Source organism: Candoia aspera, chromosome 2, assembly GCF_035149785.1.
Source record: "Candoia aspera isolate rCanAsp1 chromosome 2, rCanAsp1.hap2, whole genome shotgun sequence".
In the NCBI taxonomy this organism is placed as follows: domain Eukaryota; kingdom Metazoa; phylum Chordata; class Lepidosauria; order Squamata; family Boidae; genus Candoia; species Candoia aspera.
Window position 1 is genome coordinate 195,230,151 of NC_086154.1, and position 16,518 is coordinate 195,246,668.

Sequence of the window (16,518 nt, forward strand, 5' to 3'; positions counted from 1 at the left end):
GGGATTGCCAACAGGGGCCACTACATATTTTAAAGATTCACGGTGGCTGCCCATTTGCATCGTGACAGTTCCAGTGAAATGGGTTGCCGCCCCCCCCCCCCGCCGTTGAACCACCCAACTGTGTGAAGATCAAAGGCTGCTGGAGGGGAAAGCTAGGCAGGTCCAGAGCAGCAACCAGATCAGGGTGAATCAGACACCTGGAACACCCAGCGTCCACTAAAGCCCAGACTTCTGTAGTCTTAGTGCGGGAGCCCAATTTTACTTTTACTGCTAGAGTCGGACAGTCAGCACTCACCATAGCATCTTCGTGCCCATCCTCCTCCACCTGCCCGCAGGCGCTTTTCAAGGCAGGTGGCTGGCGTTTCCCACCAGTTCCTTGGAGTCATCTTCAACCTCTCCCGAGAAGTAGGGTACTTCTTCAGCATCGGCCACCCCCTTGGTTGCCGTCATCCTCCGCGATGAAGGCGGCGATTTGGCCAGCAGTTTGCCCGCTCGGTCTCCAGCCTTGACTTTTGGGCAATCAGCTGCTCAGTGTCCTTCCCTTCCGCAGCGGAGACACTGACCCCTCGCATAGCGCTTATCTTTCCCCTCTTCCCAGGCTCTGTAGCCTGGCCGGGCAGCAGTTGCGCCACTTCGGTGTCCCCTCATGGTAGCTGGAGGCTTTTCAGGTTGTTTGGTTTGCATGTAGGTATGCTGGGCATGCTCAGCCTTGCCAGCTAGACAGATCCATTCGTACAATGCCTCTGGGTCATCTCTGCACAACGCCCACCGCAGGACATCCCTATTGAGTCCCTCTTTAAATCGTTCTATTAAGGTAGACTGGGACCAGGTGGTAATTTTCCCCGCTAAAGCCTTAAACTCCAGGGCATAATCAGCTACAGACAGTTGGCCCTGGCTAAGATCCTTCAGTGCCCTTTTAGCTCTTGCTTTGGCTAGCGGATCTTCAAAGTGCAGCTTTAATGCCCATATAAATTCCTTGAAATCCTCAAGCTCAGGGGAACTAGCCTCGCTTAACTGAACATACCAATCAGCCGCTCGTCCCTTCAGCTTGGTGGCAATGGCAGCTATTTTAGCCTCTTCGGAAGGGAAATAGGATCCAAACTGTTTCATATAATTTTTTGCATTAGTGAAGAAGAAAGACAACTTAGTTGGATCCCTGTCAAACTTGACAGAAAAGTCTTTCACCCCCACTCCTGTTGGAGCTGAATTAGCGGCTGTTTGAGTGGTTGGACCCCAGGTTGCAGTAGCTCTCCTGTCTCGGGGTGGGGACACTGATGGACGGTCTCTACAGGGTGGAGATGCATCCCGGCTTCGTCTCCGGCCCCGCTCCACTGGTGGTCCGGGTGAGGGGTTGGCGGATGATTGCGCGGAGCTGTAATCTCCTTCACGCCTCGACTGCCCGCCCGTGACAAAGACAGGGCTTTTAGCATGAACTCCATCGATTCTAATTTGGCCTCTACCACTCTTAGCCTTTCAGGGGTTTGAGATACCTCCTTCCAGGATGCCTGAGACGTCCCTGGCTGGGGTTCTCCCATTTCATCCCAGGAGATTAACTCTGCGGCCGATTTGCGGGGTGCCAGTTGCTTTGGTGCTCTCCCCTCTTCGAATCCCTCTCCCTCTTAGCTGGAACTCAAATGCTGCCATGAAACTGAAGGCTCTGGGGTGAGGTTCCGTTCTTCGCTCCTGACCGTTGACTCGGGCATCAAGCTAGTTGGCTCCTCGAGTCTCCCGGTCTTGGATTTTGCTTTGGCCATCATTAACTGTTTTCCCTCACAAGAAACTAATCTTGGCAGGAGCTAACGGTAAAACTTTGGGGATTCTCAGCTTTATGTAATGATTGCCTATCCTAAAACACCATCAGACTCATGAACAGGTTCATACAGATATCTGATTTATTAGAGAATAGTATGCAGGATCACAAAGAAAGCTGAGAATGGAAAACGCGCGCCAAATGCAAACTAAAAACCCCTCAGTACAAACAAGATCCCTCCCCCTGTAGAATCTTCCCAGGCTCACAATCCCAGGTGCTCCTAACGGTCCGCGGGAAAAGTCCTTGGGTAGACCACATAACCCAAACACATTCCACAGATACAGAGCTTGGCACAAGGTTAGACACCAGCTCCCTCCCACCATAAACACGTGTCAGCATCATGGCATGTGAAAGGATACGATGTACATTGCACATTGAAACAGTGAACATGACAACAGGGTCCTCCTGACTTGCCACCACTTGTCAACTAGATCCATGCCCCGCCTGGCTGGTGAAGGCAGGTCGGGAGGTAATGTGTGGGTGGGTCCAGGCGATGGTGAATTCAGCCTTGAGGGAGGGAGTGTTCCCGGCTGCCTTTCAAGAGGTACTGGTGCACCTCCTGAAACCATCACTAGATCCCACAGTACTGGACAATTTTTGTCCAGTCTCTGTACTCCCCGTTTTAGGGAGGTAGTTGAGAAAGTGGTGGCATTGCAGCTCCAGAGGATCCTGGATGAAATGGATTATCTGAACCCTTTTCAGTCCGGTTTCAGGCCTGGATATGGGATGGAAATGACATGGGTTGCACTTATGGATGATCTCTCGTGGGAGTGGGATGGGGGCAGTGCATCCATCCTTGCTCTTCTTCACCTCTCAAGGGCTTTTGATACCATCAAGTATTCTTTTGGGTTGGCTTAGGGAGTTGGGGGTAGATGGCACAGTTTTGTGCTGGTTCACTTTCCAGGACCGGTCCCAATCAGTGTTTATAGGGAGCGAGAGATCCAGCCTGCGGCCCCTCCTTTGTGGGGTGCTGCAGGGCTCAGTACTCTTCCCACTCCTTTTTAACATTTACATGAAACCACTGGGTGAGATCATCCATCACCATGGGATGAGGTATCATCAATATGCAGATGATACCCAATTATACATCTCCATCCTGAGTGATTTAAGTGATACTGTGACCACCCTCTCTTGGGGCCTGGAGGCTGTAGCAGTCTGGATGGGGAATAACAGGCTTCAGCTGAACCCTGGTAAGACATGGTGGCTGTGGGTTGAGGGCTCCCTGACATCCAGGAATGTTTGGCTCTGGATGGGGTTGCATTGCCCCAGACAGATCCAGTGCGGAACCTGGGGGTTCTCCTGGACTCACAACTCCTGCTTGAAGGAGGGCCTTTGTGGTGCGCCAGTTACACCCTTTCCTGGATTAGGAAGCCCTCCAGTCACTCATGCCTTGATCATTTCCCATATAGACTGTTGCAATGCCTTCTAATGGGGCTACCCTTGAAGAGTATCTGGAAGCTACAGTTGGTTCAAAATGTGGCCACGCGAACAGCCTTGGGTGTCCCAAGGATGGCACATGTACCACCCTTGCTGTAGGAGCTGCATTGGGTGCCAGTTTGCTTCTAGGTCCAATTCAAGGTGTTGATCATCACCTTTAAAGCCCTACATGGCATGGGTACAGGTTACCTGAGGGACCATCTCACCCCCATTACATCAACCCATCCCACCGGGTCAGACATGTTAAAGGCCCCATCCATGAGAGACTGTCAATTGGCAGGGCCTAGGAAGAGAGCCTTCTCTGCTGTGGCACCCGCCCTTTTGAACACTCTTCCCCCAGAGGTGAGGCAGGCCCCCATTCTCCTGACCTTCTGAAAGGGGGTGAAAACCTGGCTCTGCCATCTCGCTTGGGGCGGGAGGAGGGCTAATCAATACTGGGGTGGTTAGTGCCTTGAAGACACCACCATGAATTACATGAATTTAATTAAGAACTTTTTAATATCTCCATCTTGGATTTTATATTTATATTATTGTTTAAGAATAATGTTTTTATTGTATTTTAACATGTATTTGTCTTACTTTTATTGTAAACCACACAGAGACGCTCTTTGAGTGAGATGGGCGGTGACATAATTTGAAACATAAATATGAGCATATATCAAGTTTATCTTATTTGATGGTGCTGCCTAGAGTGCAATAGCTTGTCGTGCTTATTTTTTCCCTGCTTGTAGCTTTCTTCATGCCAGGACATTATTAGTGACTTGGTGGGAGTCAGTCTAAGAAGAGATGCCCTCCTTTCAGGATGGAAGGCCAAACAGAAAAGACTGAATGGAACTTGTTCCCTCTTCTTTTCAAAAGCTCACCTGAGAGAGAGGGAAGACTTCCTGTCCTGATGGGTTGCTCAGGTTTCTTGGCCCTTGCTGGTCTTTGCTCACAATCTAGTTTTACAGGCTTAGATTTGATTTAACCTTCATATCTGAGCCTCTTGGGGTATTTTCCTCCCCTTTGCTACAAGGTCTGAATTAAAATATGTGGGTACTTTAATTATTTGGTAGCCTTCCCCCCCTTTAATTCACTGTAACCAAACTGTTAATAATTTGAAGCCAGGGATCATGTTACAGATAAAACAACCTCTTTGTGATAAAATGTATTTGAATCATACATTGTAGAACATTTTGTCAGGTCTTTTGACTGCTGCTAGCTCCTGGTGAGAAAGCCACACAACATAGGATCCACTGAATTTTGTACTGGATTGTGATTAGCCGGTAAGTGAAAGGGAAGATAAAGGTGTTCCCAAACTATAAATCTTAGGTCATCTGTATAAGTAAAAGCATAATGCTAGCTTGAGCTTCATTTGTGATAGCAAATTCTGTTTAATTGTACAGATTATTTAGATCATATTTTCCTAGTAACAATCTTATATAGCAACAATACTTTTTGCTAGCTATAGTAAAATCATGGTAAATTTCTTAATCTGAGGTGGTTGGGATTTTTTTAGCTGTTTCCTTGAATCACAGGATTTGCTGTGGTACTTCAATGGCCTACAGGACACACGTGTAACCAGAGGGGTAAAAACGCTTTCCCCCATACAAACACCTCACTGTGATTCTCAGAAGAAATTGTAGGAAAGATAGTATTTTGAGAATATTGAGTTTTAGGTCATGTGCAGTAACAGCTGTCATACCTAAGAACAATATACAAATGGAAGGATACACTATGCATCCTGATCCTTAAAATAAATGTTCCTGAATCCTGCAGTGATACACTGAGCATTTTGCCATTGCCTCCTTTCAAGACATTAAAAAAAACTTTCAGTCTAACTTGTAGCAGTGGGATTTCCATTTATTCATTTATCCATTTGTTTTAGTCAATGCTTTAAGAAAATATATAAACAAGTACAAAAAAGAGCATGAATAAACAAGAAATGTAAACATGTCATGGAGGTTATAACTTTCTAATATACCATAAATTAGTTGTAAATAGTTAAGTATATTGTGTATATTACATTAAAGAACTAAGAATCATTGTTAACCTAAAAATGAATATCAATAGTCACTGTTAATATAAAACAACATAAATCAGCAAAAAAGCATATAATAACTTCAATCCATATTCCTAAAAAACTATTCTGATATATTTTGAAAAATTGAAATATAAATTCAATGAATAGATGAAGCTAAATTTTGAGTGTGGTACCAAGCCATATATTACAGTATACTCTTAAGACTAGTTTCCATTTTGAGTTGAAATCTATGTCAGATTTATTTTTAAGGTATAAAGTTATTCTGGTCATCAATGCACACTCCCACAACTTGTTGAAGGGATCAGATGACCTGTGCAATAAAAACTATATACTGTAGTATCCTTGCAGCAGCTACCATGTATAAGGCTAATTCAAGATATTTTGAAGGGTTTGGTGAAGTTTAATAAGATATGGTAGGTTGAAGTGGGAATTCAGTTTTTAAAATTTGTTTCATTCTAATGAAATAAATTATTAAAAATAAAGGTCCTGTCCCCAGAAAAATGCTTGGTTTTGTTTGGCATGGTGGGACCCAGATTCTTTGATAGACTGAGTGGCAGGATTTGAATGAAAGCCTGAGAACCACTCAGTTCTTAGAAAATATATAGAAAACAACTGGCCGGTCCACCACTCCTGGAACCTGAAAAGGAATACTTCCCCAGACTGCGGCAGACATTTTAAAGTTTTAGAGTGACACATTGGTAACAGGAGGAGTGGGTGAGAAGGCAGGCGTATAGCAGAGAAAGCGCAAATCTTCAAACACACACAACTTAAGAGGAGCGAAGGTCACGCACTTGTTACAACAGGTTCATCCGGAACCACAGCGGAGAGAGTTCATCGTGATTGGTTAAGGATTTTCTTTCCTGCAAACGCATGTTTACAAAAGTTGAATCTGGCAAGAGTGGCTGTGGGCGAAAATAAGTCTGGTTTTCTTAAGATCAGTTTTGGCAGGAACGTCAATTGATACAAAATCTGTAAATGCGGGGAGGAGAGGGAAAGGACGGAGAGTTGGGGCTGCCTGGCTTTCAATTAAGTAGGGAGTAGTAAGGAGCTCAGGCTCCTCCGGGTTTTACGGCAGGGATCATTTGACAAGCGTTGGCCTCGTGTGGCTAAGGAAGCAGGGCAGGCATTTGGGTTCTTCGCTGCAACAGACGAGGAATCGTTATCAAGGGCGGAAGTGGACGATCCGGAGGTTTGACTTTCGGTGGAGTCCGGGAGAAGTTTGTGGGTCGTGAATTTCAGTAGGTGGGATGAGCACGGCGCAGCCTTGCGCGGGAGGAGTTAACCAGCCGGGGGATCAGTTCAAAAGTTTGGCAGCGAGTTGGGAATAGTTGAGGGAGGAGGGTTTCTGGGAAGCGGTTAAATTTGCCAGAGGAACGGATTTAGAGCAGCGGCAGGCCTGGGGGAAGCGGTCTCCCCCGGCGAATAGGCTGGCTGTTCTAAGGCTTCGGCGGATCGGAGGATGTGGCGACTGAGCGGAATGGGAGGCTCGGGTTGAGTGGGTCGGGGAGCCGGGCAGCTTGTTTCCTTCTCCTGCACGAGAAAGGCCGTGGGGACCAGCAGCGTGAGGTCTAAGGGATCCAAGCAAGGCAGTGGCCCGGCACCTAGAAATGCCAGGAGAGGCCTAGGGAGCGCGAGCCAAAAGGCGGGCGCCCAGGATTGCCTGCCTTCCGCGCGCGTGAGCGAAGGAGGGAATCAGCGGCCGGCAGGCAGGGAGGCTCTGGGGCGGCGCCGCAGCTTGTGGACGGGACCGGGGCTTGGCCAGCAGCCTCAGCCGGAGGAGGCCACAAGGGGCTTCATCCCCGCGCCGGGGGGGCGCTCGGAGTTGCCTCGCTTGCCCCCCCACCCCCATGTCTCTGCCTGTGGTGCTGCCGGGCTCCTGCTGTCCCATGGCCCGGCTCTCGGCGGTCTCCGAGGTGGCCAGATCTTGCTCAGCGGGAGCTGTTGCTGCCGTCGCCCCAAACCCGCCTCCGCCACCCTTGCCACCTCCTCGCCGGCCCCGCTGGTCCCACTCCGGGTTGCGGCAACACCGGCCTCGCCCAGCCGCGCTAACCCCCGCGGCTTCCCGTCGCAGCGGGGCTTCCTCCACTGCCGGCCAGGGCCTGCTGCCGGCCAGACCTCTGCTGTCCCTAGGGCTGCTGCAGTTGATTTTGGGGTGCTGCATGGTGGCCCTAAGCGTTGGGGCGCTCTCCCTCAGCAACTCCCCGCGGGTGAAGAATTCCTGTCCTTTCTGGGCTGGCTCCTCGGTAAGTGGCCCCAGGCTGGGCCAGGCCGTTTCTTTTATCTGTGGTTGTTTTTTAGTGTGGCAGCTATCTTGGGACACCTGCTGGATCCTCTTAGTTTCCGTCCTCCTTTCGCCTCCTCTTTTAAAACAGACGTTAGGGCTTGGCAGCGTCCCATCTGTATTAATGCTCACAACAATCCTGCAAGGATGGACGGTACAGAACGGGCGCCCCAGTTTTCCAGGGAAGATTCGAGAAAAGGAGATCTTGATTTAAACGGATTGACTAAAAATTGGATCTGGGGACGGAAAGCTGGAATGTCTTAGCCAGTGGATTGAGGTTAGGACTGCCATATATGGGCTACAAAAATTTGCGCGACTGCTAGATGGCAGTTTTCAGAAACTTTTTGCTTGCATCCAGTTGTGTTTTGGATTCTTGTAGCCCTAATTAAGATTGATTTTAATCTGTGGCATTTATTTTATGGCATTATATCCTTTGGGAAACTCCCATTAGTTTATTTAGTGTATGAATAAAGTAACTTTGAGAGGCAGGTGATTTTAAAATAATTTTGGAGGTATCATATTTGAAAAATATAAGAATTGGAATGGAATACTTCCTCTCCTTGCCTCTGAATGTTTTATATTGATAATGCAAATAATAAAAGCATTTAGAGCTTAGGCTTTGTTTCCTGCTGGAGGCCCCTCTTCACTTTGGAAAGCATGGTTGATGTGAAAGGGTAGAGCCAACTATAGTGGTGAACAAGGCACCAGATAATAATTGTGGTTTATTGTTCATCTTGATTGTGAAATTGCTGTTAAGGTATGTTATTGAACCTGATTTTTTTTCTAGTTGTTTAATATAGGATGTGTTGTATCTACTTTCATTCTTTAAGCCTCCCCTTGTGGTAGGGTGCTATCTTATTTAATAAAAGGCTTCCTCTTTATATGTATTTGCAAAGTCAGCTAAATGCATTCTAAAAGCAAGTCTCACTTGGTATGGATTTTGCTTCTATCCATAGATTAATCTTCTGCCTCAGTGCTGCATCTAAGTCTTCCTTTCTTAGAAGGTTACAGTTTTTCTGAGTTGAAGATAGTGTCCCAATCACTGACAGAGGAAGCAAAGCATTTAAAGCACTTTATATATGTATAAAAGTAACTATTGTATATCTCCTAAGTTTTTAAAGTTATGTATCTATATCGGTATAATATTAAAATTTGTAGCTTTGTGCCAGTTAATTGTGGGATTCCTAGGCAGTTGGAAGATGTCCTTTTCCCTGATAGAATTAGTGATAAATTACAGATTTTTCTTGTGAGAAGACTTCCAACCTTAAATGTGTTGCAGGCTTATACCACAGACATTGGAGAAATCAAGTCCTCCTGATTTTAATTTAAAGATGAGTGTATCTCATAGAACTTGGAGTCAGTAAATTATTTAATATTTGTGGACAGTAAAAATGATCTGTGTTATTAAAAACATCTTGAAAGTACACAGTGATTAAGCAGTATTGATATGATCATAGGCCAGAACTCATCTTTCTAAATATATTATAACTTGGACAATATTGCAAAGCATAATTTCAAGTTTTAGTTTAGTGGACATTAACAAGCAACAACTTTATATATTTTTATGGAGTTGTAGTAAATGCAGGAATCTGTTCCTATAGACATAAATGAGTACAATTGGAATCTTGTAATTTGCTTTCTAAACTCTTTATTTTCTCACATCATCCTTGCTTTGGATATATATTTGATGTTATCACTCCGGTGTAGCAGTGTTCTGCTGCATCTGTACTGGCAAGTCAGAGCCTTTGTAAATACTGTTACGTCTCCTTGGTTGATGCTATCTACCAGCTGAGATCTGTCATCCTAAATGGATTAACCGTTATTGTTCACATCCTTTAAACTGTCTTGATAGCTGCTTGTGAATGGCCACACAATGTAATCTTTGTATGTGTGGAAAATGGCATTTTTTTTACTTCAAACATCTTTTCTTGACTAATCACTACGGCGCGTAATTGTAGTGCCGTATTTATATCAGCACCTGTCCATTGAAAGTTTGACTTTTGAAAGTAATATAAAAATTAAACTATTAAAATTTTCCATTATTTGTATTACTCTGTTCACAGTAGTTTCATGATAAATGTAGGCACTTCCAGATATAGACCCATTTTCTAGTTAAAAAAAGCAAAATGCAAAAGAATATGCAAATTACCCAACCAAATTTTAAATTTTGCTTAAAATTTTAAGAAGAATAAACCCATATATGGAAAGAGAAATGCCATATGGTGAGACAGGCTTCATAACAAGCAGAAGGATATAGGGTCAAATAGTAGGCTTTGCATAGTTTGAAAATGATTCAGGAGATGTGCTTCAGGCTTTGTATAAGCACAGTGGGGTTTTCTTTCAGGTTTCCTCATGAATCTGAAGAAAAATGCTGCTGCTTTAACAGTTGCATTAAAAACGCTGCTTTAATAAAGTGATATGCTGAACCAGTGGCATTTTTTTCAGTTTCTTTGAAACTGCAGCATGGCTTTGGTCACTCAGTCCCACCACTGGGTGGAAGCTGTTGGAGTGACTCTGTGGATTGAGGCTGTGGAATGTCAGCAGGGAATATGGCAGTAGTGAAAAAGGATTGCTAATTGCTAATGCTGGGAGAGAGGGAAATACAAGTACTGGCCAAGTGAAAGGAGAGAGGAACCAGCCCAAATTAGCTGGTGCTGTTCCTTCTAATTTCCCTTCTAGGCCAGCCTAGTAGTTCCCTCCTTTCCATCTCACCCAGGTAGCGAAAGGCCTTTCAATTGGCATCCGTTTTAGGGGAAAAGCTGTTCATACCATAGATCCCTTGCAGTAACTCCAGGGCCTCCCAGGATTTTGTAGCCCATAGTATTGAAACTGCTGGAAGGCCTTCGTACCAGAAAACTGTTTACAAGGGTTGAACTTCGTAAACAGTCAGAACTGAATTTAGAGAGCGATTTAGAATAGGAAAGGGAATGAGATACTATAATAAAGACAACCAGCATGTTTAGTGAATTCAGAGTTTATAATGAAGGTGGTAGGTAGTTTTATTTTCTTAGGCTCAAATAGATGAACAGACTACTGGTGTCTGAAGAGGATAATAATCCTGAGAAAGAAGACAATGAGAAACTTAAGCATGAAAGATATTTCTATGACAACAAAGATGAGAATAGTTATTACAGTGAGAATATATGGCTTTGAAAGTTGGATACAAAAAAAAAAAATGGAAATGGTACTAAGAGTACCATGAACTGCAAGAAAAGTCATTCAGTTAGTCCTGGATGAAATAAAGACTGGCTGTTCCCTTGAGATGGTGATCAGCCAGTAGAAATTAATACGGTAATGTAAGCAGATAATGGACTAGAAAAAAATATCTGTTTTGCAAGGTTGAAAGAAGTAGAAGAGGGAAGAATAAGGTGGACAGAATCAAGAAGACGACTGGAATCTCTTGGGGGAGCTACGAATGGTTAATGGAGTCTAGTTGAGATGATGAGCATTTGTCTGTTTAGCTGTCAGGGATCAGGCCTGATTTGATGGCACTTAGCTTACATGTTTTTGAAAAACATCTTGATATTAAATGTGATAACCTTAGTCTTAGACTTCATAAAAAATACTGCCAGTAAAAGGATAAATAAAAATAACATATGATCACTGGCCACCTGCATTGCGCTAAACCATGGTATGTGTTTAATTTTAACTTAGTACAGGTAGTCCTCACTTAACAACCCTAATTGAGACAGGAATTTCCCATCCGCTAAGTGATATGGTCATTAGGCAAAACGTGACTGTACTGCTTAGCAACAGCAGTTTCAGTAGCCCTGGTTGTAGTCGTTAGGCCTGGATTGTGCCATTGTTAGGCCAGGATCTCATGCTTCTCCTGCCCTGCTGCGCTTGCCTCTGCTTCAATTCCCCTGCCTACCTCCCCCCATCTCTGTCCTTTTGGCCACCCTTCACTCCACTGCCCCTGCTGCCCCCAGCTGACCTTCACTGTCTTCTTCCTCTGGAAGACGATAGTGAAGGTCAGCAGAGGGCGATGGACAGAGGCAGGGGTGGTGGAGGGCAGGGCAGCCAAAAGGGCAGAGATGTGGGGAAGATAGATGGGTGGGGGGAGCTGAAGCACACCCTGCGGTCATAAATGTGGGTGAGCTGAAGAGCACCTGAATATTGATCACGTGACTGCAGGAGCGCTGCAATGGCTATAACTTTGAGGACTGATAGTAAATACCATTCATTTAGCCCCCTCAAAACTTTGAAAGGTTGCTGAACAAATGGCCGTTAAACAAGGACTACCTGTATAATGTGAGAAATGGGATCTGTAAAGTACAGTTGTTATGTGAACCAGCTCAATAAGCAACTTGGCTTTGGTGCAGTGTTTGAAAGTAGCCAATACTTTTACGTGTATGCCTTGTAAAAGCATTGTGCTGAACCAGCTAGAAGCATCTGCACGTTGAAGGAACATCTGTAGCCAAAGTAGTTGAATATTGTGCTTGCCTGCTAGTAGTTCTCTACGGTTTTAATCAAGAGCCCTTCTTATCTCTATCTGAATATGCACAGATTGTACCTTTTTCATCAAAATATTTGCTCCTGCATTTGGTTATAGCACTTTACTTTTTATATGTTGGATGAATGGAATTACATGGCTGATTCCATAATATATATGATGCCTTATGTGCAACGGATTGGTTCACTCCTTTAGGTAGTTAATAATGGGTTATCTGTTTGGGAAGGGTGTAAAGTAAGGGAGGGATCTGCAACCACTCTTTTCCACCTCAAGATGCAAAAATACCTTGGTTGTGTGTTTCTCACAAATAACTGTAGGACATCTATGCAGATATAGATGATAATATTAATTTCCTCTTAAAGTTAACTGCCAGTTAAGGTTTTTTTCAATCCTTTTTTCCCCTCTTTAGTAAGCTTCTAAAGTAAAAAGTATGGTATATAAATATATAATAGGTTTAACATTGCATCTTAAACAACATTATCTTAGTACAGTATGTTCTTAAATCCTTTTAAAACTTGTGGGCTTAGTTACTTCTCACCAGTCTCATTTCAGTTTTCTTTAAGTGAACTTTATATGAGGAAAAGAGTTAATTTGAAAAACCCTACTAACCTTCCAAAGGTTATTTTATTATCCAATTAAGTAATAATCCAACATCAGTTCTTAGTTATTGTTAAAAGTTAAACTGAATTTTAAACTGGACACTTCTGTGTATCCAAAAGTGATCAGTGAGAGCATCAAGAAGTCCTCTTGTACTATTTCAGAACTTGAATACCACAGCAGAATAGATCTTTTTACTAATATATTAAAGTGTTAAAGCCTATGTTTCATTTTATCTGTACATTAAGAGAAGTATTTGTTTATTACCTGCTTGAAGAATGGGGTTTTGCTGATTTACCCTTTATCCTTTAGCATGTAAAGTGATGAGTGATATGCTCTCAGTCCTTCATAACAGTTTGCTTTCTGATTGCAGGTAATTTTATCAGGAATTATAGGATTAACAATATGGAAGAGACCCATGATACTTTTGGTATGTGTTGGTTAATATAATGATTCTGATTGAAATATTAGAGAATATCACTTTTTTTTAAATGTAATTGCATGACTATTAAAAAGGAATCTTGCTTTCCTTATATAAATAGATGTATCTGAAGGCATTTTCTCATTTCTGTTGGAAGTATATTTAAACATTATAGTTCTGTGTAACTGATAATAATGCTATTTCCACATACATGTAGTTTGCCCCAGATTTAAAGAACTGATTCTGGAGAAGTCTCAATACATTTAAACTTCTAAGTTGGTATATTGTGTTTTTAAGCTTTGAAGTCAACAGCTGCTTTTTAAATGTTCTTTTTGTTGAAGTCTGAATTAATGGCTTTGTAGTAAGAGTTTAACAGTGAAATAGTGAATTATTTATTAATTATTAATTATGAAGCCCTTGATATTTCTTACCTACACAAATGTATCTAGAATCCCATCCACATAATTATGAAGAGTTTCTTTGTTTGGATTCTGTGAGGCAGCGATTGTAAGATGATGGTGATGATTTACTAAACTTGTATACCACCCATCTCTCTGGGTGGGTCACAGCAATCAAACAAATTACAATAAAATCAACTAAACATTAAAACATTAAAAATAAAGATAAAAGATGGCAAGTGTGATGAAGTGAGGAGTCTCCCTCTCCCTCACTGAAGGCTTGGGTGAAGAGCTAGATTTTCGCAGCTCATCTAAACAACAGCAGAGTGGGGGGCATCCAGACCTTAAAGGGAACCTTGTTCCAGACGGTCGGCATAGGTCCAGAGAAGGTGCGCTGTCAGGATCCTGACCACCTTCTCAAAACCTTCCTAAAAAAGGGAAGGTCGGAGACTGGTCGGTAGTTGTCAAAAACCATTGGGTTCAAGGACAGCCTTTTGAGGAGGGGGCACACCACTGCCTCTTCCAAGGCAGCAGGTATCATCCCCTCACTCAGAGAGTTGAATCCATGCCATACCACAGCATAGGTCACCCCTTTGGCCGCTTCTACAATCCTGGAGGGGCGTGGATCCAGCAAACAGCACAGCTGAGCTGACAGCCAGAGAACCTCAGGAGTCATTGGCTCAAACTCATCCTAGATCACACCCCCAGGATATGCCCCTAGTACCTCAGCCTGCTCTGCCCAGTCAGAGTCAAGCTGGAGTGAATCTAAGCACTTTTATCTATCAGATAGCCTGAACAATCCTCAGAGTGGCCCCGGTAGATGTTCCAAGGAGTCCTCCCTACCCAATAGGAATCGGGTTACCCTAAACAGAGCAGTGGATGTAATAAGGGTGGAGAAATAGTAATGGTTTGCTGCCTATATCGCCCCAAGATAATCCCTAATACGGATTTTTACCCGTGCCCAGTGAGACTCACTTCGAGTCTTCCTCCAGCAGCACTCCAGGCTGCTGGAGGAAGCCACTCTCTTCTGGCTGATGGTATGATGGTACAGATAATTTCTGTCATTATTCCAGAAAGGGTATTTTTATTCTGTATGTATACTTTACTGTTATACTTGTACAGTTCTACTTGGAATGTATGTACTATGAAGAAATGTTTTTCACAAAAAAGAAATATGTGCATTTTTATTTTAGAGAAATAGCAGTGTTAGATGTTTTGTAGCAAAATCATCAAAGTATCTGGAAAAATACTCTTACAATATCCTCTGGGGTTCCACATTTTAATATTTGACTTGTTCAGTGCTATACCTATGTCAGGATAACAAGAGAGAGTGCAAGAATTTTCCCTATTCTTTGTAAGGCAAAGTAGAAAATAAAGCAAAATCTAGATGGAATGGGAGGAGAATCATCTCTGATATTCAAGCGATGGGACCCACATTTAATTACAATCTTAAAATGGAATTTGGGAGTGGGCTGCAGGCATTCAATTAGGCTGTAGAAGATACTATGATGTTTTCAGAATATACCTAGTCCTCTCCGAAAGGCACTTGGAATAAAGAAATTATGTTTGTTATCCCATTTTTTGAAATATAAAACCTAGCTGTTACTTGAAATATTTATCAGAAGTAAGACCAGATTGTAATGCAGTAAAATCTAGTTGTTGCAGTGCCATAAAGTGAATATATCTCAGCAGGATTACCTGAATTTAAACAGCATCATACAATTAAAAAAAACCAAATAAATAATATATTACTTGAATCCTGTCTGAGATACCAACTTGCATTAATGAGGTAGGCAGTAAGCAATTATGAATGAATAAATAATTTTGCTATTGACGTGCTAAATACAAAAGAGCTTCCTCCATTGGAAACTTGTCAGGTTCTACTGCTGTAATTTTCAGTTTTGTAATTTTCATAAGCAATAAACATTTAAAAGGGGTTTTTAAAATAATTTTAGCCCTACAAGAAATATTATATTACTATAATATAGATTGCTGGTTTTCCTTTCCCATAATGCAGTACTTCCTTTATGTATGATATATATATAAATATATACTTTGCTTTGAAAATATTTTTTTTAACCATGATATGTATAAAGGCTTTTAAAAAATATAGGATGAATAAATATAGGATAAAATGAGCAGTAATAAAGAATTTGAAAATTCAAAATGTATAATGACAATTTTTTAAAAACTTCTTTAAAAGTTGAGAAAATATATGTGGTCTCAAATGAGTCTTGGAAGTAATAAAAGTACAGAACTTACATCTTGTTTACTCCCCACCATTTACATCTACTGCTTCTCATTTTTTTATCTGGGTTTTCTTTGTTTCCAGTCCTTAAACATTTATTTTCACATTCCCTGTATTAAATCTATCTATAGTTGGAATGACTGCACCTTGCTTTAAAAATAATTTAGAACAACTGTGATTAGATTCCATGGCAAAAAGAGGTAAGATCCACAGATCTTAAACTTAATTCTCTTTTCCAGATGTCTCGGCAGATTGCTGACTTTGTCTGATTTGGATGTTAAACAGTATTGTATTGAGTATGGTTAATACTTGGAATTGAGATTACCAAGGAATGCCAGGGCTATACACCTGACTTAGAAGTTGGAAAACATCCAGGAAAAAATTAGTGGAATACTTCAGCACTCTTTCCAAAAACTCTTTAAGGATGTGTCAGTGAAGACACCAGGAGTTGAGTTTGACTCAAAGGAGACTTTACCTTTCCATTTGCCAAATAATCTGGAGGTTGTGCTGGGACTCTTCATAAAGTTTATCTGACTGATCCCTTGCAGAACTTGAGTTCCCTTCTATTCCTTTTTGTTCTCAGAGATAACGAACCATTGTCACACATGTTTATGTCTTACCAAACACAGGGACAAACCAGAAAGTTTGTAAACTTGTATCTTGAAATGAAATAATTAGAAAAAACTTTGGTTTAATTCACTTTTGCCAGATCATAGCTCTACGTTTTAAAGAGTTCTAAATTTTAATAGTTCCAGTTAGAAAAACTGGGCATTATATGTCAGTTACTCAGTTTCACTCTGCATTTTCCCCACTGTGTCTCTTAGCAAAACAAACTGTTGTTATCTTACGT

The 16,518-nt window shown here is 42.3% G+C and overlaps 1 protein-coding gene across 1 annotated transcript in view; it reads left to right on the plus strand.

The window, feature by feature from the left end:
* The first annotated feature begins 6,392 nt into the window (after positions 1 to 6,392).
* Positions 6,393 to 16,518, plus strand: part of ENTREP1 (endosomal transmembrane epsin interactor 1) — a 37,254-nt gene continuing 27,128 nt past the window's right edge. Inside the window, exons 1-2 of the mRNA XM_063295117.1 lie at positions 6,393 to 7,513; positions 12,975 to 13,031. Coding sequence (XP_063151187.1) covers positions 7,118 to 7,513; positions 12,975 to 13,031 — 453 coding nt within the window. The 5' untranslated portion in view covers positions 6,393 to 7,117. The remainder of the gene's footprint in view (positions 7,514 to 12,974; positions 13,032 to 16,518) is intronic.